This window comes from Brassica napus, chromosome C2 (assembly GCF_020379485.1).
Source record: "Brassica napus cultivar Da-Ae chromosome C2, Da-Ae, whole genome shotgun sequence".
Lineage (NCBI taxonomy): Eukaryota > Viridiplantae > Streptophyta > Magnoliopsida > Brassicales > Brassicaceae > Brassica > Brassica napus.
In genome coordinates this window covers 50,935,709-50,956,155 of record NC_063445.1, presented here as the reverse complement: position 1 = coordinate 50,956,155, position 20,447 = coordinate 50,935,709, and the positions used below count along the sequence as shown (strand labels likewise).

At 38.2% G+C, this 20,447-nt stretch overlaps 4 protein-coding genes and 1 long non-coding RNA gene across 6 annotated transcripts; 3 read left to right on the top strand and 2 right to left on the bottom strand.

Moving 5' to 3' along the window:
* Positions 1–7,614: 7,614 nt before the first annotated feature.
* On the top strand, positions 7,615–9,325 carry LOC111204001. 2 transcript variants are annotated; one of them, XM_048746948.1, is made up of 3 exons: positions 7,615–8,189; positions 8,266–8,982; positions 9,077–9,325. In XM_048746948.1, the coding sequence occupies exons 2-3, from the start codon at positions 8,791–8,793 to the stop codon at positions 9,323–9,325; spliced, it is 441 nt and encodes a 146-aa protein (XP_048602905.1). In that variant the 5' UTR covers positions 7,615–8,189; positions 8,266–8,790. The 2 variants fall into 2 exon arrangements, with proteins under 2 accessions (XP_048602905.1, XP_022553921.1); XM_022698200.2 differs by having other exon boundaries at positions 7,615–8,982.
* Positions 9,030–11,126, bottom strand: LOC125581466. The gene is made up of 2 exons (XR_007319076.1): positions 10,073–11,126; positions 9,030–9,810 (listed from the first exon to the last, which is right to left on the bottom strand). It is a non-coding gene; the product is annotated as an uncharacterized LOC125581466 (long non-coding RNA).
* A 1,302-nt stretch (positions 11,127–12,428) lies between these two features.
* Positions 12,429–12,665, top strand: BNAC02G36620D. The gene has a single exon (XM_013829540.3). The coding sequence runs from the start codon at positions 12,429–12,431 to the stop codon at positions 12,636–12,638; it is 210 nt and encodes a 69-aa protein (XP_013684994.1). The 3' UTR covers positions 12,639–12,665.
* A 6,706-nt stretch (positions 12,666–19,371) lies between these two features.
* On the top strand, positions 19,372–19,905 carry BNAC02G36610D. Its single transcript, XM_013829543.3, has one exon. It carries the CDS (start codon positions 19,473–19,475, stop codon positions 19,680–19,682), a length of 210 nt encoding a protein of 69 aa, XP_013684997.1. The 5' UTR covers positions 19,372–19,472; the 3' UTR covers positions 19,683–19,905.
* A 56-nt stretch (positions 19,906–19,961) lies between these two features.
* Positions 19,962–20,420, bottom strand: LOC106389327. The gene has a single exon (XM_013829542.3). The coding sequence runs from the start codon at positions 20,275–20,277 to the stop codon at positions 20,068–20,070; it is 210 nt and encodes a 69-aa protein (XP_013684996.1). The 5' UTR covers positions 20,278–20,420; the 3' UTR covers positions 19,962–20,067.
* Positions 20,421–20,447: the final 27 nt, after the last annotated feature.

The following is a 20,447-nucleotide window of genomic DNA, read 5'->3' as shown; positions in this document are numbered from 1 at the left end:
TACAGTTCGCTTGCTTCTTCAAATTGCGGCTGCTAAGAGATGGGAACTTCACCAGATGGATGCTCATAATGCGTTCTTACATGGTGATTTAAAAGAAGAAGTGTATATGAAGATGCCTCCTGGCTTCCAAGACCCTGATCCAACAAAGGTGTGTCGCTTACGTAAATCTATTTACGGGCTTAAACAGTCCCCAAGATGCTGGTTTGAAAAATCGAGCACTGCCTTGAAGTCCTACGGTTTTAAACAGAGCAGAGCCGACTACTCCCATTTCTCCTTGGTTAAAGATAAAATTTCTTTACACATTCTCATCTATATGGATGACTTCATAATAGCGGGTAATGACCTTTCTACAATATAACACTTTAAGAATTATCTACACGAGTGCTTCCACATGAAAGACTTGGGCAAACTCAAATACTTCCTTGGTATTGAAGTTGCCCGTAATAGTGAGGGAATCTTCATCTCCCAACGTAAGTATGCGTTAGACTTGGTTACTGAAGCCGGCCTTCTTGGAGCTAAGCCGTCTCCGGTTCCCATTGAACTCAATCACAAGCTACTTCTCTCTCAATCTCCTCTACTCACTGATCTTGCCCAATATCGTCGCCTTATCGGCCGGCTCATTTACCTTACTTTCACAGGACCCGACATTGCTTATACAGTGCACGTCCTTTCGCAATGCATGCAGAAGCCGCGCCACGATCATTGGAATTCTGCTCTGCGTACGGTTCGTTACATCAATGGCTCTCTGAGCCAGGGAATACTACTTCGTGCTGACTCCGACCTTCGTGTTATGGCGTTCTGTGACTCTGACTGGAACACATGTCCAATAACTCGGCATTCTGTCAGTGCCTACATTGTCCAGCTTGGTCATTCTCCCATTTCGTGGAAAACAAAGAAACCGAAGACAGTGTCCATGTCCTCTGCCGAAGCCGAGTATCGTTCCATGGCTTTCACCTTAAAGGAACTTAAGTGGATCAAACAACTACTTGCAGCTTTCGGAGTTCGTTATGATCATCGTATGCGACTTGTCTGCAACAGTAAATCTGCCATCTATATTGCTGCCAACCCGGTATTTAATGAGCGCACTAAACACGTCGAGTCTGATTGCCATTTTGTACGTGATGCAGTCATCGAGAAACTTATCACAACAGAGCATATTACTACAAAGGAACAACCATCCGACATTCTTACTAAGGCTCTACTTTCTACTACATTTGCTTATCTTCTTTCAAGTTGGAGGTTCATAATCTTTCACCACCAACTTGAGGGAAGGTATAGAGATAAGGATGTACCTTGAAGATAAAGATAACTATTTGTATTGTAATTATCTATAGTCCTAAATCTCCTTAGGTTTAAGAAATTCTCTTTGTATATAAACACGATATCGTAAATCAATAAAGGGGACAGTTTACATTCTATTTTACCCTACATTTTCCTTTGCTGTGGGATGGTATCACGACCAGGTCAAGGTGGTCTGTTTGTGGTTTCTAATGCAAGCGTCTTACCTCTTACTGGCCATGCATGGACAATTTCCACGGAGACCACAAACAATGGACGCTCCAAGCCTCCAACCACTGTTCTTTTACTTTCGACAGTCTCTAGGTCCTCTTAAGTTTTTCCAGTTACATCAGCAAAGTCATGTGGCACGTGGAGTATATTTTATAGAATTATTAAGAATAAAGTATATTCTACAGTAAGTATAATGTTAATATGGCCGAGTTGGTCTAAGGCGCATGATAGAGGTTCCTGTCCGAAAGGGCGTGGGTTCAAATACCGTTGTCAACATTCGTTTTTTTTTCCTGTGTGTTCCTGTGTCACGGTGTGGCCCAGCTTATTCAAGTTATGTGGCACACTATAAATTTCGGATTCTGACGTTTGATTTGTGATTTTCCCTTTTTCTTTGGGAGAGGTACTATACGATTATCAACAAAAACAAAGAGAGAGTAGATATGAGAGTTGTTTTGCGTATGATAAGAGTCATGCTCTCAAGCTGTGGCATTGTGGTAGACCGACAATGCTGGACCGGACCTTCACTACAAGAAAACATCGTAATTCTGACGGATATTCTGACGGAAAATGAGATCTTCGGAATATTCCGACGAATTTCCGAGGAAATTCCGAGAAAACCCAAAATTTGGGTTTCCTCGGAATTTTCTCGGAATATACCGATGAAATACCGAGGAAGGCATATTCCTCGGAAAACACCGACGAATATCCGAGGATATATTATAGCAGTTAGAGAGCCGTTGGAGAGCCGTTGGGAGATTTTAAAAATTCCGGGGAAATTCCGAGGAAAGAGCCGTTGCCGTCGGTATTCCGTCGGAATTTCCTCGGTACTGTCGGCAACATTTCATCTATAAATATCCGCACCCCCCAACCTCTTCATTCACTCCATTTCTTCATCCTCTCACATATTATATTTACACACGAATTTGATTGATAAAAGCATGTCTTCTTCAAATTATTATCGTTCTTGGATCGATCGACCTCATTTGGATCCGAACACGAGATTGCTTACGGAAGAATACCAACGAGATATAACCGAATTCATGAGGTTAGTTCAACGACAACCGGAAGCAGAAACGGGTATGTTAAGATGTCCTTGCTCTAATTGTAAAAATAGAAAGATTATTAAAGAGTGGGATGTTTGGACTCATCTATATTTGAATGAGTTTACACGAAGTTACAAAATTTGGTATCATCATGGAGAAACTGATTATGAATATGGTAGTACTAGCGAACCTCAGCCTGCGGTTAGGTTAGAAGAACCAATTAGAATGGATGTAGATTATGGTGTAGATACTGAGCAGATGGTAAATGATCATTTTAGAGGGGAAGATTTACCCAATGCAGAAGCTATGAGATTTTATGATATGTTGGATGCTGGAAAGCAACCTTGTACGAAGGTTGCAGAGATGGTCATTCAGCTTTATCATCTGCAACAAGACTGATGGGCATTAAAACAGATTATAATTTGGCTGAAGACTGTGTGGATGCGATTGCTGATTTTGTAAAAGGTATTCTACCTGAGGATAATGTAGCCCCTGGTTCATACTACGAGGTTCAGAAACTGGTAGCTGGTCTTGGTTTATCGTATCAGGTAATAGATGTATGCAGCGATAACTGCATGATTTATTGGAGGGCGGATGAAGAGCGGGTTACATGCAAATTTTGTGGAAAGGCTCGTTATAAAGATACGAGTGGAAGAGTTCCAGTGCCATTTAAAAGGATGTGGTATTTGCCTTTGACGGAAAGGTTGCAGAGGTTGTATCAGTCTGAACGCACAGCGCAACCAATGAGATGGCATGCGGAGCATTCAACAAATGGTGAGATTAGACATCCTTCAGATGCAAAAGCGTGGAAGCATTTCCAATCAAAATATCCCGACTTTGCGTATGAGAGAAGAAATGTCTACCTTGGATTATGTACTGATGGTTTCAGCCCGTTTGGCAAGAGTGGAAGACAGTATTCTCTATGGCCAGTCATTCTTACACCATACAACTTACCGCCAAACTTGTGCTTGCGACGAGAGTTTTTGTTTCTCTCCATTCTCGTTCCCGGACCAGAGCATCCTAAGAGATCACTTGATGTGTTTCTTCAGCCACTAATATATGAGTTGCAACAACTATGGGCTCAAGGTGCTGAAACATACGATGTTTCATGTAAAGAAAACTTTCAAATGCGGGCAGTACTTATGTGGACAATAAGTGATTTTCCAGCATATGGTATGTTATCTGGATGGACAACGCATGGAAGGCTGTCATGTCCATATTGTCAAGATGACACATATGCTTTCCAACTAAAGAACGGAAGGAAAACGTGTTGGTTTGACTGTCACAGACGATTTCTACCACCTGATCATCCATACCGCAGGAGTAAGACTTCGTTTACGAAGAACAAGCAGGTGTTTGATGGTCCACATGAGGAAGTTAGTGGGAAAGATTTGTTGTAGCAGTTTAGGTATTTTGATGCAGAAAGGACGCCAGATGTAGGTGGACATGAAAACATTCGAGTCAGTGCGGTTGGAGAGCTACATAACTGGCACAAAAAGAGTATTTTCTGGGATCTGCCATACTGGAAGGATCATCTGCTGAGGCATAATTTAGATGTCTTGCATATTAAGAAGAACTTTTTTGACAATCTCATGAACACGATCCTTAACGTTCAAGGTAAAACAAAGGATAATTTGAAGTCAAGACTGGATTTAGTCAATATATGTGCTCGTTCAGAACTTCATGTTGATGAGAATGGTAGGGCTCCTTTTCCCATATACCGACTTGATGCAGAGGGAAAAGATGCGTTCTTTGATTGGATTTCAAACGATGTGGAATTTCCAGACGGTTACGCATCTAATTTGCGTAACTGTGTCGACAGAAAGGAAGGAAAGTTTATCGGCTTGAAGAGTCACGATTGCCATGTAATGATGCAGCGCCTCCTTCCGTTTGCCTTCAAGGAACTATTACCACAGAATGTTCATGAAGCAATTGCAGGGATTAGTGCTTTCTTCCGCGATTTATGCACGAGATCAGTGACTCTTGAAGGTATTGAAAATTTGAAGACTAACATAGCCGTGATTCAGTGCAACCTTGAGAAGATATTTCCTCCATCATTTTTTGATGTTATGGAGCATCTTGTTATTCACCTGGCAAGAGAATTGGAACTTGGTGGTCCTGTGCAGTATAGATGGATGTATTTGTATGAGCGGTATATGTACCATTTGAAGAAGATGGTGAAAAATTATAGTAGGGTGGAAGGTTCTATAATCGCACAGATGATAAATTCAGAAACTTCAAACTTTGCCGAGTTCTACTTTCCAGCAGAAGTGCAGACCAAAAAAAGAAGACTTGCTCGGCATGATGATAGAGGCGAACGGACAAAATATCATGTTACGGTTCCAGACATCTTCACAGATGTTGGACGACTTAGCGGAAAACCAAAGGACCGTCGACTTACTGAGCAGGAGCGCAGTCATTTGCAAACATATTTGCTCACCAACTGCGAAGATGTTCTTCAATATGAGAGGTAAATAAATTAGCTTACAAATTTTTATTTTAACAAGTTGAAATTTAAATCTTAATTAATTATATTATTGTCAACATATGTACAAGATATTCATGGCAGAAAAGCGGTTCGAATATAGATACGCCACAGAGGAGGAACTTGGAGAACTGAAGCAGAGAAAATTTTCTGGATGGATGCTTACTTATGTGAGTGCTTTAAACAAATTAAAATATTATTTATCACATATTTATACTAATTCACATATATTGATATAACATATATATGTGCTATTAATAGGTGTCTGCTGGTATGACCAGAGGTGAAACATTTGACGATTGGATACGCGAGATGGTGCGTGGAGCAGAGTATGTTGTGAAGTCATATCCGAGATTTTGTACTCGAGGATATGCATTCACAACTCAAAAGAGGAGACGTTCGAGTACGACTTATGATGCTGGCGTTTGTTCTGCATCTGGAGATGATGTATACTACGGAAACATACGGGAGATTATGGAAATCAAGTATCCGGGCATGGTTGGATTGCGCTGTACTGTTTTCTATTGTGATTGGTACGACAACACTCCAGATCGAGGTGTGAGAACAGATGCATTTGGTGTTACATCAGTACATTCGAGGCGAAAGTTGCAATATTATGATCCTTTCATTCTTGCTTCTCAGGCCGATCAGGTAATTAAATATACATATATCAATTATTCATAATGATTCATCATCATGTGTATTAATAACACTTATTTACAAATTAAATAATTTTTTAAATGTTACAGGTTTGTTATATCAAGTACCCCCGGGTTAGGAACAGAGATGATCCATGGGTCACTGTTACATCACTCAACCCGAGAGGCCGAGTTCAGGGAAATTCTGAGCTGGAAGACCCACTACAACCAAGCACATCCGGTAACTTAAGTGCAGCAGAAGATTTAGCTGCAGTTGGCCTTGTAGTCGATTTAACCGACTTTGGAGAGGAAGTCGTCGTTCACGTAGAGGATGAACCAGAGATTGGGGAGTTTCACCAAGATCCAGATTCAGATTCATCTGGTGATGATGACTCGGAAACAGAGTAGCATCGCTTTTTTTTTTAATATAAGAATTCCAAGGAAATTCCGAGGGATAATAGGATTTAGGGATTTCTTCGGAATTTCCTCGGAATAGTCCGAGACTTTTCCGACGATTTAGGGCTTTTCTTTTAGGGTTTCTGTTTCCTCGGAAAAGCCTTGGAATATTCCGAGGAAATTCCGAGGAAATCCAAGTGTTCCTCGGAATTTCTCGGAATATTCCGAGGCTTTTCCGAGGAAGTAGGGTTTTTAAACCGAAAACAACGTTTTGCGGTTTGAATAACACTTATATAACCCTTATTAAGTGTCTTAGACTGATTATGAAGTCAAAAATTTGTTCCTTACCCTATAATAAACACTTTTCCGATTGTATGAACGAAATCCCCACAACATAAGAGAAACACTTATACACTTTAATGAACGGAAAAAGGAATACTTACAATTCGTTTTGAAATTTTGTTATTTCATAGTTTATGATCATCTATACAAAGATTCCTCAATGGTATACATTGCATTTGTATAAGAAATGATATAGGGCAAAAAAATTTGATGTTTTGAAACCCCAAACATGTGTTCCTCGGAAAAGCCTCGAAATATTCTGAGGAACAATATAAACCAATAGAAATACATGCACAGAATATTCTTTTTCTTCAAATTAATGAACATACCGAGGAAATTCCGACGGATATTTAAGTATCCGTTGGAATTTCCTCGGTATATTTTCATTTAACCGGGCAAACCAGCCGCCAAATATTTTGTGAAAATTGAAATTGAAAATACCGAGGAAATTCCGACGGATAGTTTCCGTCGGACCCTAGGTTTTATAAAGACGAAACACTTCTTCTTCCTCATTTCTCTCTTCTTCCTCTCCCGGTAATCTCTCTTCCTCTCCGGCGATCTCCCCCTTCTCTCGCGACGATCTCTCCGGGAATCCTCTCTAAACCTACACAAATCATGTAAGGACTCTATCCCACTCTCTTAGGTTATATTTGTTAGGTTTTTGTGTAGATTTGATGATTTTAAAAGTTTTTTGATAGATTTTTGTTAGGGTGATTGGTTAGGATTGTGATTTGGTTGTGTAATAGGTTTAGAATTGTGATTTGGTTGGATAATTTGTTGTGTTGAATTGATTTAGAATTTTTTAATAAATTTTTTATTATTTTTGTATTTACAAAATCGATTTTTGTATATAAATTCGATTTTTGTATTTTACAAAACGTTTTTTGTATATAAATTCGATTTTTCTGATTTTACAAAAAAAAATTTTGTATATAAATTCGATTTTTTGGATTTTACAAAACGTTTTTTGTATATAAATTCGATTTTTGGATTTATAAAAGATGGTTTCATATTTATAAAAATATTTATATTTATTAAAACTAATTTTGTATTTATAAAACATATTTTTGATTTATAAACACTATTTTATTATTTTTTGTATTTATAAAAACTATTTTTAAATATGTTTTTCAATTAATATTTATTAAAACTATTTTTAAATATGTTTTTTTTTATTTATATATATATTATAACTAATTTTAAATATTTTTCAATTAATATTTATTAAATCTATTTTTAATGTTTTTTTTAATTCACAGGTCTACTGGTGATCAGACCCGGTCTCGATCTCGTCGTGCCTCACCACGAGGTCGTAGTGGTACGGGGAGCCACTCTCAGGGTTCGTCCAGCCACTCTCGGGGGTCGAGCAGCCACTCTCGGGATTCTTCATTTCCCGCTCTGGTTTTTGCTCCCGCTGCTGCACCCCCTCCCGTTGCTGCACCCCCTCCCGTTGCTGCACCCCTCCCGCTCCTCCAGTCGTTCCGGGAGTGATGACTGTTGCCAAGTTGGTTCAACAGCCCGGTCGTGAGCATCTTCCCTATCTCACTCCGTGTCCAAAGGGACGACGTCAAACATGGTAATTAAAAGTATTTTTTTTCCTTTCATTAAAATTTGATTCATTATTAATAATTTGTTTCTTATATTAGGTTCAACCGATCCGGGAACGGGATCAGCGCATGGATCAACAATATGATGTACTCGAACCTCAGCAAGGGATATCCGACTTTCACTCACTTCCCTGCCGAGGACCAGGAGATGTGGTTTCGTCAGTTTGCGGTAAGTATTCTAATTTTTTAACATATATTTTTAATCTTTAATATAAAATTTCTACAAATTGTGTTTTTTTTTTCAGCAAGAGTTCACCTGGAATCCCGATCACACGAACTTTATCCGTGACGCCTTCGTCCATAAAGTTATGGACAACTGTGGGAAGCAGATCTACGAGTGGAAGCAGAAGTGGCTCATCAACCAGGTTTTATTTAATTTATTAAATAATTTTTTGAATTTATTAAACTATTTTTGGATTTATTAAACTATTTTATATTTTTTTATTAAAAGGTCCCGAAGTCGATCAACAACACGGTCTGTGAGAAGTTGTGTGTGCATTGGGATAAGGACGAGACGAAAGCTACCTCCGTGACCAACTCCGCCAACCGCAAGAGCGATCGTGGCGGGAAGGGCATGTACAAGCACAATTTGGGTGCCCAGACTATTGCCACTCTGGGGATCGCTTGGTAAGTTCAATCTTTTTTTTTTAATTATTTAAGTATTTTTATTTTATTTTTATGCATTTCTTCTAATTTCTAATGTTTGTTTAACTTTTGTTTTTTTCAAGGCGGATGAAAATGATGGCGAGCCGGTTGATGATTTCGTCTTAATGAAGAAGGCGTATACCAACAAGCACACCGGGGAGATTGATGATGGTGTTGTGAGGGATGTGCTCAGCCTGATCGAAACTCAGAAGGAAGACGAAGAGACCCGTCTATCTCAGCTTCAAACCGACCTGGACGCCACTTCGACGGCTTCGACCAACTTGTCCCGGATTCGAATCAACGAAATCGTTGAATCGGTATGTTCTTTATAAAAAATTTCAATTCATTTATTTCTTTATTTTCATTTTATCATCTTTTCTATTATTTAAATTTGTTTATTTTCTATTTCAGTCGGTTCCAAAGAAGAAGGGACGTTTGGTCGGTTTAGGTCGTCGAGCCCGGTCGGTTCCTCCTTCTGCACCACAGCCCTATGTTGATCCAGAAGTGCTTATGGACCAGTTGAAGGACAAAGATGACCGCATAGCTGCGTTGGAGCAAAAGATGGCGGATCAAGAGGCGGGATGGGAGGCAACGAGGAAGCAGAACGAGCAAATGATGGAGATGATGAGGAGGATGTACCCGAACGAGCAGTTCCTGTAGTTTTTTTCTTTTTTAAAAAAAAAACTCTGAATGTTTTATTTTGGTATGTACAACTTTGAATATTATCTAATATGTTTTCTATTTCAATTTTAATTTTATATTTTCGAATTTCAATTAAAAAAAAAAATTTAATTTTTTTAAAAAAATTATTTTTGGGAATATTCCGAGGAAGTGTATCCTTCGTCGACGACCATTCTCGTCGGTATGTCCACGGAATACCGTTATTCCGAGGACATACCGACGATATTTGTCGTCGGAATACCGGTGTTTTCTTGTAGTGCTTGGCCGCTTGCAACGAGACAGTACATACGTGTACCAATCTCCTCGCGTACTTAATGTTTCATCTTACAACATCTCATTTTATTTTATATGCATTCATGAACCCGAGAGAAAGATGCTCATCTTATTACATACCTTGATCTCCACAACTTCTGGGTTTTTCAGCGCCTCCAATATAGCCTGAATGTTGTGGTCAGTTCCGTAAGCTGCAAATATTTCAAATTTTCTATCTCTTTCAGCATTAGATTCAAAGAATTAATTCGAAAGAGGAGTACCCAGGTCAGGCAAACAAATTCCATTTCAAAATCCAAAGGTAAAAAAGCACAATGAAGGTAACCAAATGATCATTAAGTTTTTTTCTTTTTCACACACACTTCCAATAGAAGCATCTATAATGGAAATTTGGCATGGACTAGAGACATGGTAGAAAGGTAAAGGACACAGCCAAACAATTTGATAAACGATTACCTGAAACAGAATTGTTCTTGTGTGATCAATATCTTATTGTGCAACAGCATGACATCAAAACTAGGAAAATCCATCGGCCGAGGTGGAGAATGTCCAATGAAAGGCATATCTACTCGATCCTGGGAGATGGATGATGGATTGAGCATGATCTCAAGATGCAGAATTAGATGTCGGAACTTGTTTGTTCCATTAGGTTACACGTTAGCACTCTAACCAATTCACTTAAATCTAGGGATCTTTTTTTTTGCAATTGCAAACTAATGGATTTTTACATCCATACTTTTATTACAAATGTGATCAAAATATGTCAAAACAATATAGGGAAATATTAATAGCCACTTTTAAAGTTCCTAAACATTGGGACGGATTGTACCCAATAGGGGTTCTCAACCTAAAGTTCTAAAACTATATATATATATATATATATATATATATGTATGTATGTAAAGATAAATATCTAATCTATTAATTTAGGGTCCTAATTTTTATCTATCATAAAGTCTATGTTACCATTAACTAGAAATTTAACAAAACATTCTAAATACATTCTAAATTTATTCATATATGATATTTTTCTATCAGAAAACAATATAAATCTAAAAAATAAGTTTTTCTATGTTGAACAAAAAAAATCTTGTAAAAGCCAAATACATTTATACTATGCAATTTTTTTTATCATATTTAATCTAGGCCAGATTTTATAGTAAACACCAAACTAAAATATAATACACTAAATAAAATATAGCTAATTTAATTTAGTCACATAAAATGTTTCAAGAATTTTTAAATAAAATATAAAAAATTGTAATAATTCATATAATAAAAGTTGATTATTAATATAATGTTGCGTTTTAAAATAAATAAATATAATAAATGGTGAATAGATGATTAGTAATAAATGGTGAATAGATGATTAGTACAATTTTATAAAAATAAATTTCAATATATATAAAGTTTTTTAAAAAAATATTTGTATACATAAATAAAAAATATTTTATATTTTAAAGATTATTTTTAAAAGAAATATATATCCGCACGTTCAGGTTTGACTAGTGTTAGTAGAAATTTTTTTTGGTTTGGTTTCCCCCCCCCCCCCCCCCCCCCCCCCCCCCCCCCCCTCCGCATTGAAGTTACTCTTATTTATCATGCATGGCAATAACTTCTCGACAGAGTTGAAAGAGATTTGAGAGCTGAAGAACAGATTACAAGTTTTTAAGTTAAACTACATTGCACGAAGACAAAATGGAACTGCATACCACTTAGTTAGGACCATTCGATTATTTCGTATGAACATTTATTTTATTGATTATTTTCTTTCGATCTAGTTACTAGAGGCAGTCGCACAAAAAAAAAAATTACCAGAGGCAAAGTTACGTTGTAGATTAGGGGTGCACGGGCACCCATTATTATTTAGATTTTCAAATTTTTACATTAGATATACAATGTTGAAGTGGTTTAATTGGTCAAGGTGCACCCACAACTTTTGAACAACTTGAATTAGATACTCCTATTTTAACTTATATCACTATATTTAGTAATTATTTAATTTATATGCACCCAGTAATATATATGGCTGGTTTCGTTCCCGTTGGTTACCTAAATAACTTCAAAGTTGAACAATAGAATATCTTTTTGTCGTAAAAAATATTCCTAGACATTGTTTTGGTCATATAGGTTAGGAGAATACAAAACAAAATTTTGTTCACGTATGGGATTGTCAAAAACAAACGGTGTTTAAGATATCCAAAAGAAAAATATATGGTTGCATTTACAAAAAAAGTTGCATTCAAAAAAAATATCGTTGCATTTTTTAAAATGCATGCAATTCAATTTTTATATTAGAAGTTTGATATAAAAAAATTTGAAAAAAGAATAATATGCTTAGCATCCGCACTAATTCGTTGGCGTTATAAAGATGCTCAGAGATAGAGGAAATAAAGTTTTTATTTCAAATAAAATCTTAAATAATTGATAGTAAAGCAAACTATAAAATAAGTACCAACGACCACTTTGTATATCTGTTTCCTTTGAACCAAAGCAAATCCCCACGTGACGTCACATTGCAAAAACAAAATGTGAATCCATTCAATACTTCACAACTTGATCATAATCTCATCTTCTTTTCTGAAACCACTTTTAATCCTTCCGAGTCACGAAACTTTGTCCTTACCTCCTAAAGCACTCTTTCTTCCGACATTAACCAATGGATCACTCTATTCTCAGCTCCCATTATCAACCCCATATACATTTTCCCTCATATAAATACACACACTTGCGCATTTTCTTCGATCAACTATCTCTCTCTCTAAGATCTGTACATATACATACATAACAAGAGAAAGAGGAGATCGATAACATGTCTGATTGGGGACCAGTTTTTGTCGCAGTGACGCTTTTCGTGTTGCTAACTCCGGGGCTGCTGATTCAGATTCCAGGGAGAAATCGAGTAGTTGAGTTTGGAACATTTCAGACAAGTGGTGTTTCGGTTATTGTTCATACCCTAGTCTACTTCACTCTTGTTTGTATTCTCTTGATTGCTATCCAAGTTCACATGTATATTGCCTAATCGAATAATATAAAAAACATCTCCATTTTTGTGCTAGCGTTACTTTAGAATTATTTCATTTGAAATGTGTGTCGTTCACTGTTTTGTTTGGTACAAGTAACAAATTGGTCTCAAAGCTACTACAGTATTCTTTCACTTGACTTGCGTGTAATATTTTTTTCAAATGGGATTGTATGTAATTCATATCGACATATGTATGTAGAAATGTTAAAGTTATATGATATACATCGTTCCTATTGAAGACAGAGCATCAAACGGTGTAGTTTTGGATTATGGTTATGAAGACAAACAGAAGATGGGTCACGAAGAGAAGCCCAAACACCAAACGCGGAACAAAGGCCAGGAATTCAAATCCACCGCGTCACAACGGCTCTCTACAGTTAATGAAGATGATAAACTGAAAAGCAAAGTACAAGGACAGAAGGCTATGACGACAGCATGTACTGAAGATCATAATGCTGTGAAGATGTCCAATCAGTTTGCAGCCCTTGATATCTAGAGAGTGATGCGATCTTGACATCTGTCTTGAGTCATTAGGTTTCTAGGGTTTTCAGTTTCTTGTATAAATAAGCAAAGTTTGTAAACGTTTTTAATCATCAAGAAATGAATGAAGTTCAGTAAAGCATAAGCTTCCTTCTTATCTTTCTTGTCAAATCTGAAACCTCTTTCATGGTATCAGAGCGCCATGGATAACAGATCTATGGAACCTTACGCTCCACCTTCTCTTAAACTCACCAACGCTGTTACTGTCAAGCTTACCGAGAAGAACTACATCCTATGGAAAAGACAGTTTGAAGCTTTCCTCAACGGTCAGAGACTACTTGGGTTTGTTACTGGATCTACTCCTCAACCGTCAGCTACAATACCTGCTCCGACGATAAACGGTACAACAACTCCAGCTCCAAACCCTGACTACGCGCTTTGGTTTCAAACTGACCAAGCCATTCAGTCATGGCTCCTCGGTTCGTTCTCAGAAGATGTCCAGAGCTCAGTTGTTCATTGTACCAGCTCTTCTGAGATCTGGATGACCCTTGCAAGTCACTTCAACCGACCAACATCAGCCAGACTATTTGAGCTACAGAGGAAGCTTCAAACTACGGTTAAACAAGATAGATCTATGGATGATTATCTCCGTGACATCAAAACGATTTGTGACCAGCTTATGTCTATTGGACAACCTGTTGATGAAAGAATGAAGATTTTCGCAGTACTGTTAGGTCTTGGCAAAGAATACGAGCCTACCAAGACAAGTATTGAAGGATCTATGGATACTCAGTATCATCCTACTTTCGAAGATGTGGTTCCTCGTCTTGTGGCGTTTGATGATAGACTCAAAAGCTACTCTACAGACGCAGCTGTGACACCCCATCTCGCCTTCAATACTGTCAGAGGAAGACCTTTCTTTACCAGAAGCAGAGGAAGAAACAGAGGGGGGCGTAACTTCTTCTCTACAAGAGGAAGAGGCTTCCCACAACATCTCTCTTCATCGTCCTCTTCAAGATCTTCAGTCTCTAGTGATTCAGAAGCTAGGCCAGTCTGCCAGATTTGTGGTAAACCGGGTCATGTTGCGATGAGATGTTGGCATAGATTTGATAACAGTTATCAAACTGATGAGATGCACAATGCTCTTGCTGCCCTGCGTGTGTCAGACATGATTGACTCAGGAGGAGGTGAATGGTTTCCTGATACTGGAGCTTCAGCACACATCACAAACTCTCCTCATCATCTATAGAACGCGCTTACATGGGGTCAGACTCTGTGATGGTTGGTAACGGAGAGTATCTTCCAATTACTCATACTGGCGCTGCAAGCATAGCTTCTACTTCAGGTAACCTTATACTAAATGAAGTTTTAGTTTGCCCTGAGATAGCTAAACCATTGCTTTCAGTGTCTAAGTTCACAAAGGATTACCCTTGCGGTTTTGATTTTGATGCTGATAATGTCTGCGTGTATGACAAGGCAACCAAGAGGGTTCTGTTGCAGGGAAGAAACACTAAAGGTCTGTATTCAATAAAGAGCCCATCTATTCATGCCTTCTTCAGTACAAGACAAGTTGCTGCGAGTGATGAGGTCTGGCATCGAAGGCTGGGGCATCCTAATCCACATGTTCTTCAGCGTTTAGCTTCTATCAAGTCCATTTTCATCAATAAGAGATCAAAGTCACTGTGTGTGTCCTGTCAGATGGCAAAGAGTTCAAGACTTCCGTTCTCTGCGTCACAGTCTGCAGCTTCAAAGCCACTTGAACGGATACACTGCGATGTCTGGGGTCCATCTCCTGTAGAGTCAGTCCAAGGCTTTAGATATTATGTTGTTCTTATTGATAACTACTCTCGGTTCTGTTGGATGTACCCTATGAAGAAGAAGTCTGATTTTCATTCTATATTCGTTGCTTTTCAATTGCTTGTTCAAAATCAATTCAACACCACCATTGGAACTTTTCAGTGTGATGGTGGTGGAGAGTTTATAAGCAATCAGTTTCTTCTTCACTTACAAACAAGTGGGATCCAACAACTTCTTTTCTGCCCGCACACACCACAACAGAACGGTCTTGCAGAGAGAAGACACAGATATGTGGTTGAGCTTGGTTTGTCCCTGATGTTTCAGAGCAGAGTTCCTCAAGAATACTGGGTTGAAGCATTTATGACGGCAAATTTTCTAAGCAATCTCCTTCCTCATTCTGTGAACTCCAATACAAAGAGTCCACATGAGATGCTTCACAACAAGAGTCCTTCATATGATGCATTGAGAATCTTTGGATGCGCATGTTTCCCCATGCTTCGCCCCTATACACAAAACAAGCTTGATCCCCGGTCATTAACATGTGTATTCCTTGGCTACAGCAACAAATACAAGGGCTACAGATGCTTGCTTCCGGTCACAGGAAGAGTCTACATCAGTAGACATGTTATCTTCGATGAATCCAAGTTTCCTTTTGCTGATAAATATGGTCACTTGCATCCTAAAGCAACGACACCACTCATGGAGGCTTGGTTGAAGAGTACTATCAGTACAGCGCCTCAGTCTCAGTCAACCTCTACTCAACAAAGAGCTGAAACAATAAAAGACAAATTATGTGTTATCAAACCACACCAGTTCGCTGCTCCAATAGATTCGAGTGTGGGGAGCTGCTCAGTTTCATGTTCGACTGCGGCAACAAATACTCCTCTGGCTATCACAGAAAGGGCTACAAGATTCCCTCAGAGTAGCACAGAAGATGGAAGCTCATCGCATCAACCAAGACAAGAAGCGACTGACTCAACATGTCCTATCAATAACCATCAGATGACAACCAGGTTGAAAGCTGGCATAACCAAGCCAAATCCAAGATATGCGTTGCTGACACAGAAGGTATTGTGTCCAAGACCAAGGACGGTGACTGAAGCATTAAAACATCCAGGATGGAACAATGCGATGAGGGAGGAAATAGGAAACTGTGAGCTAACAAATACTTGGTCTCTGGTTCCTTATACTCCAGACAAGCACGTTATTGGTAATGGATGGGTCTATCGAGAGAAGTTGAACGCAGATGGGACAGTGAAGTTGCTAAGAGCTCGACTGGTTGCTCAGGGTTGTAGTCAAGAAGAGGGAATTGATTATTTGGAAACGTACAGTCCTGTGGTCAGAACAGCTACAATCAGAATTGTACTTCACATTGCAACAGTCTTTCAATGGGATATCAAGCAGATGGATGTAGCAAATGCCTTCCTTCATGGAGATCTCAATGAGACTGTATATATGAGACAACCCAAAGGTTTTGAAGATTCAAGCAAACCTGATCACGTCTGTTTATTACACAAATCTCTTTACGGTCTGAAGCAGTCTCCGAGGGCATGGTTTGACAAATTCAGTACCTATCTGATTGAGTTTGGCTTCGTGTGTAGTATCAAGGATCCTTCTCTGTTTATCTACAGAAGAGACAAGGATATCATTATGCTCTTGCTGTATGTGGACGACATGTTGTTGACAGGAAACAGCTCCGAAGTACTGAGCAGACTTCTTGAAGAGCTGAACAAGCAGTTCCGCATGAAGGACCTTGGGAGAATGCATTACTTTCTTGGTATCCAAGCAACGTTCCACTCATCTGGAATGTTCCTGTCACAGGAGAGGTATGCAAAAGATCTTCTTGTTGTTGCAGGTATGTCAGAGTGCACTACAGTTGCAACGCCTCTGCCATTGCAACTAAGCAAAGTTCCTCATCAAGATAAGAAGTTCGAGAATCCGACATACTTCAGGAGCCTGGCCGGGAAGCTGCAGTATCTGACCTTGACACGACCTGATCTCCAGTACTCAGTGAACTACGTCTGTCAGAAAATGCATGAGCCCACAATCTCGGACTTCATGCTTCTAAAGAGAATTCTCCGGTACGTTCAAGGAACACTGACCTATGGAGTAAACATTATCAAGGATACAGACTTCACTCTGCGTGCGTACAACGACAGTGATTGGGCAGGTTGTCATACTACCAGAAGATCAACCGGAGGCTTCTGCACTTATCTTGGTTCGAACATCATCTCATGGTCCTCAAAGAAACAGCCTACAGTTTCAAAAAGCTCAACAGAGGCAGAGTATCGTTCGTTATCTGAGACAGCTTCAGAACTGAGTTGGATGTGCTCTATTCTGCGCAAGATTGGAGTGCCAATAAGAACCACACCTGAGCTGTATTGTGATAACTTGTCAGCAGTATATCTCACGGCAAATCCAGCTTATCACAAAAGGTCGAAGCATTTTGAGTTGGATTATCATTACGTGCGTGAAAGGGTAGCTCTTGGCGCTCTTCTTGTGAAGCACATTCCCGCTCGACTACAGCTTGCATATATATTTACAAAATCTCTGACATTCAAAGCATTTGATTCACTTCGCTACAAACTTGGTGTGGATTCTTCACCCATCCCAAGTTTGAGAAGGGCTATTGAAGACAGAGCATCAAACGGTGTAGTTTTGGATTCTGGTTATGAAGACAAACAGGAGATGGGCCATGAAGAGAAGCCCAAACACCAAACGCGGAACAAAGGCCAGGAATTCAAATCCACCGCGTCACAACGGCTCTCTACGGTTAATGAAGATGATAAACTGAAAAGCAAAGTACGAGGACAGAAGGCTATGACGACAGCATGTACTGAAGATCATAATGCTGTGAAGCTGTCCAATCGGTTTGCAGCCCTTGATATCTAGAGAGTGATGCGATCTTGACATCTGTCTTGAGTCATTAGGTTTCTAGGGTTTTCAGTTTCTTGTATAAATAAGCAAAGCTTGTAAACGTTTTTAATCATCAAGAAATGAACGAAGTTCAGTAAAGCATAAGCTTCCTTCTTATCTTTCTTGTCAAATCTGAAACCTCTTTCAGTTCCATCTGGTTCTTCATTTTCTTTACAGTTTACATTTTTTGTATGAATTGTCGATAGAAATTTAAACAAAAATCACTGGATATATTTTAAGTGGGTGGAAAATCTTTTCAGAGTGATTTTTGTCAACAAAACACAAAGTAGTCATCATAGATTCGTACTATTTTTTCCACTGTAGTTCCGTTTCTTCTCTATGTCTTCCTTGTCTCCTTCCAACAACATTCAACCATTCATGTTTTTTTATCAAATAGCGGCAAAGACTAAAATCTCATGAAAATGATTCAACTTGGTTTTTGATATTTTGTATAATAAGCAACATTTTCCACGTGAGATGACAGCAAGTTGATTGAACAGCCTGCTTTTGTTGTTTACTTAATCAGATTATAAAGATGATAATTATGAATTATTGGTCTGCAGTTTAATTAAATCAACCATACATATCACAGTTAGTAGAAAATAGCTTTAAGAAGAAGGAAGTGGAGGTTAGGTTGAGAAATATTACATCAGTTTTATGGTGAATAGTGATACTAACAGAAGATGATAATCCATATTCATATAGTACTCTTATGACCAAGCAAAGACTTGTTTGATTTGAATTAATTCTCACTATTTATTTTAATATAAAAATTCATATTAAAAGAAAACGGTATTCATCTTTACAAATTTGGTATATCTCGTAAGAATAAGAATATTGTAAACTTTTTATTGCTTTGATGGTACTATATAATTAATAACTTAATAATACCAAGTAACTTATAAATTAGAAAAGAGTCATTACGTTGAGGAGTGTGAAGTCGGTCGGTCCACTACATCTACCAGTCAGAGAACAAATATATGCGATTAAAAAGGGTAATATTATTATACATTTTAAAATTAACACCCCTTTATCGGTCCTTTACTTTAAGCAAAAACGATTAAATTAAGCATTTAATTATCGATATTAGTATTTTTCGTGCCCTCCTAAGTTCTTTAAATTACAAATCTCCAAAATAGCACATTTCTAAGTTTATATCACCAAAATAGCACTCAAAAACTAAAATGAACAAAATAGCATTTGATCTTTTGAAAATTTAAATTTTTTTATTTTTCAAAATTTGAAATCTTATCCCCAAAACCCCATTTCTCAACTCTAAATCCTAAACCCTAAACTCTAAACCCTAAACCCTAAACCCTAAACCCTAAACCCTAAACCTTAAACTCTAAACCTTAAACCCTAAATCCTAAACCCCACCCTTTAACTCTAAACCATAAGTTTGTGACTTTTGATAAAACATTAAGTGTTATTTTTGTAACTTTTGACCTTGAATACTAGTTTGAGAACAAAAACTTGATTTAGCGCTATTTTTATCTTCTTTAAATTACTGATAACCACGAGATTATTATTTAAATAAAACAAACCATCCCATTACCATAACTTTCCTCTCCAGCTTCTCTCCAGTCTCCTCCTGTCCTTTTCTAAAGGCCTAACCTTTTTCACTTTTAACGGCAGCCAATGGCGGATTGGGCTCCGGTTCTCGTCGGAGTTGTCCTTTTCGTGATCCTCTCTCCGGGACTGCTCTTCTCAATACCCGGAAATAACCGAGTGGTAGACTTCGGTAACCTTAAAACCAATGGAAAAGCCATAGCTGTTCACACTCTCATCTTCTTCGCCATTTACTCCATTTTGATCCTCGCCGTTAATCTCCACATCTACGCCGGTTGATCTGTTCTAGGCCTCTTTTTTTTTGTTGCTTAAATGAAATAAATGTGTAACCCTTTTTAAAAACAGGTATAGAAACTCTGTAATTAGGGTTCTTTATATACCTTTAATCTATAGTTTTTCGTCTGATGTTGTAACAAATAGATTTGGTGAAAAGGGTTATGTTGTACTTGTATTGTTACTTCAGTTTGCTTCATTTTAATATATTTTGTACTCTTTAACTCTATTAATCAGCTCAAATTCAGAGAAAAGTTGCTAAGCATTGTGGTCCTGCTAGAAACATTGTCGGAAAGGAGGAATATCAGAGAAATTTGTACATTACATTAGAGTTTGCAACAAACCTCCCTTCATTTTGTTACATTTATACATGATATAAGAAGAGTGGAGATCAGAAATGGATGTGAACTTGTATAGCTACCACCAAGATCGTGAAAATACAGAAGTATATAACTGCGTGAACCAAAATGGCTATACCGCTCGTGCTCATGTTCCCGAACTCCATCACTCTCGTTCTCGCTGGAATCTGAAACAGTAGTCCTGGTGATAGTAGGATGAACAGAGACACCGCTACAATTACCGTTCCCCAGTCCGTGCTCATTGATGACGGCTCAAGTGTGTGTGTGTGTATGAATAGACTTTAGAGTGTTTGTTCTTTTGCAGATGAAGATGGAGACAAATGATGTATTATGTAGAAGGATATTGACGAGTCTTTTTGGCTTTTCTTGGTGGCTAAGTAGAAGGAATAAGAGGTTAAGATACTAAAGCTTA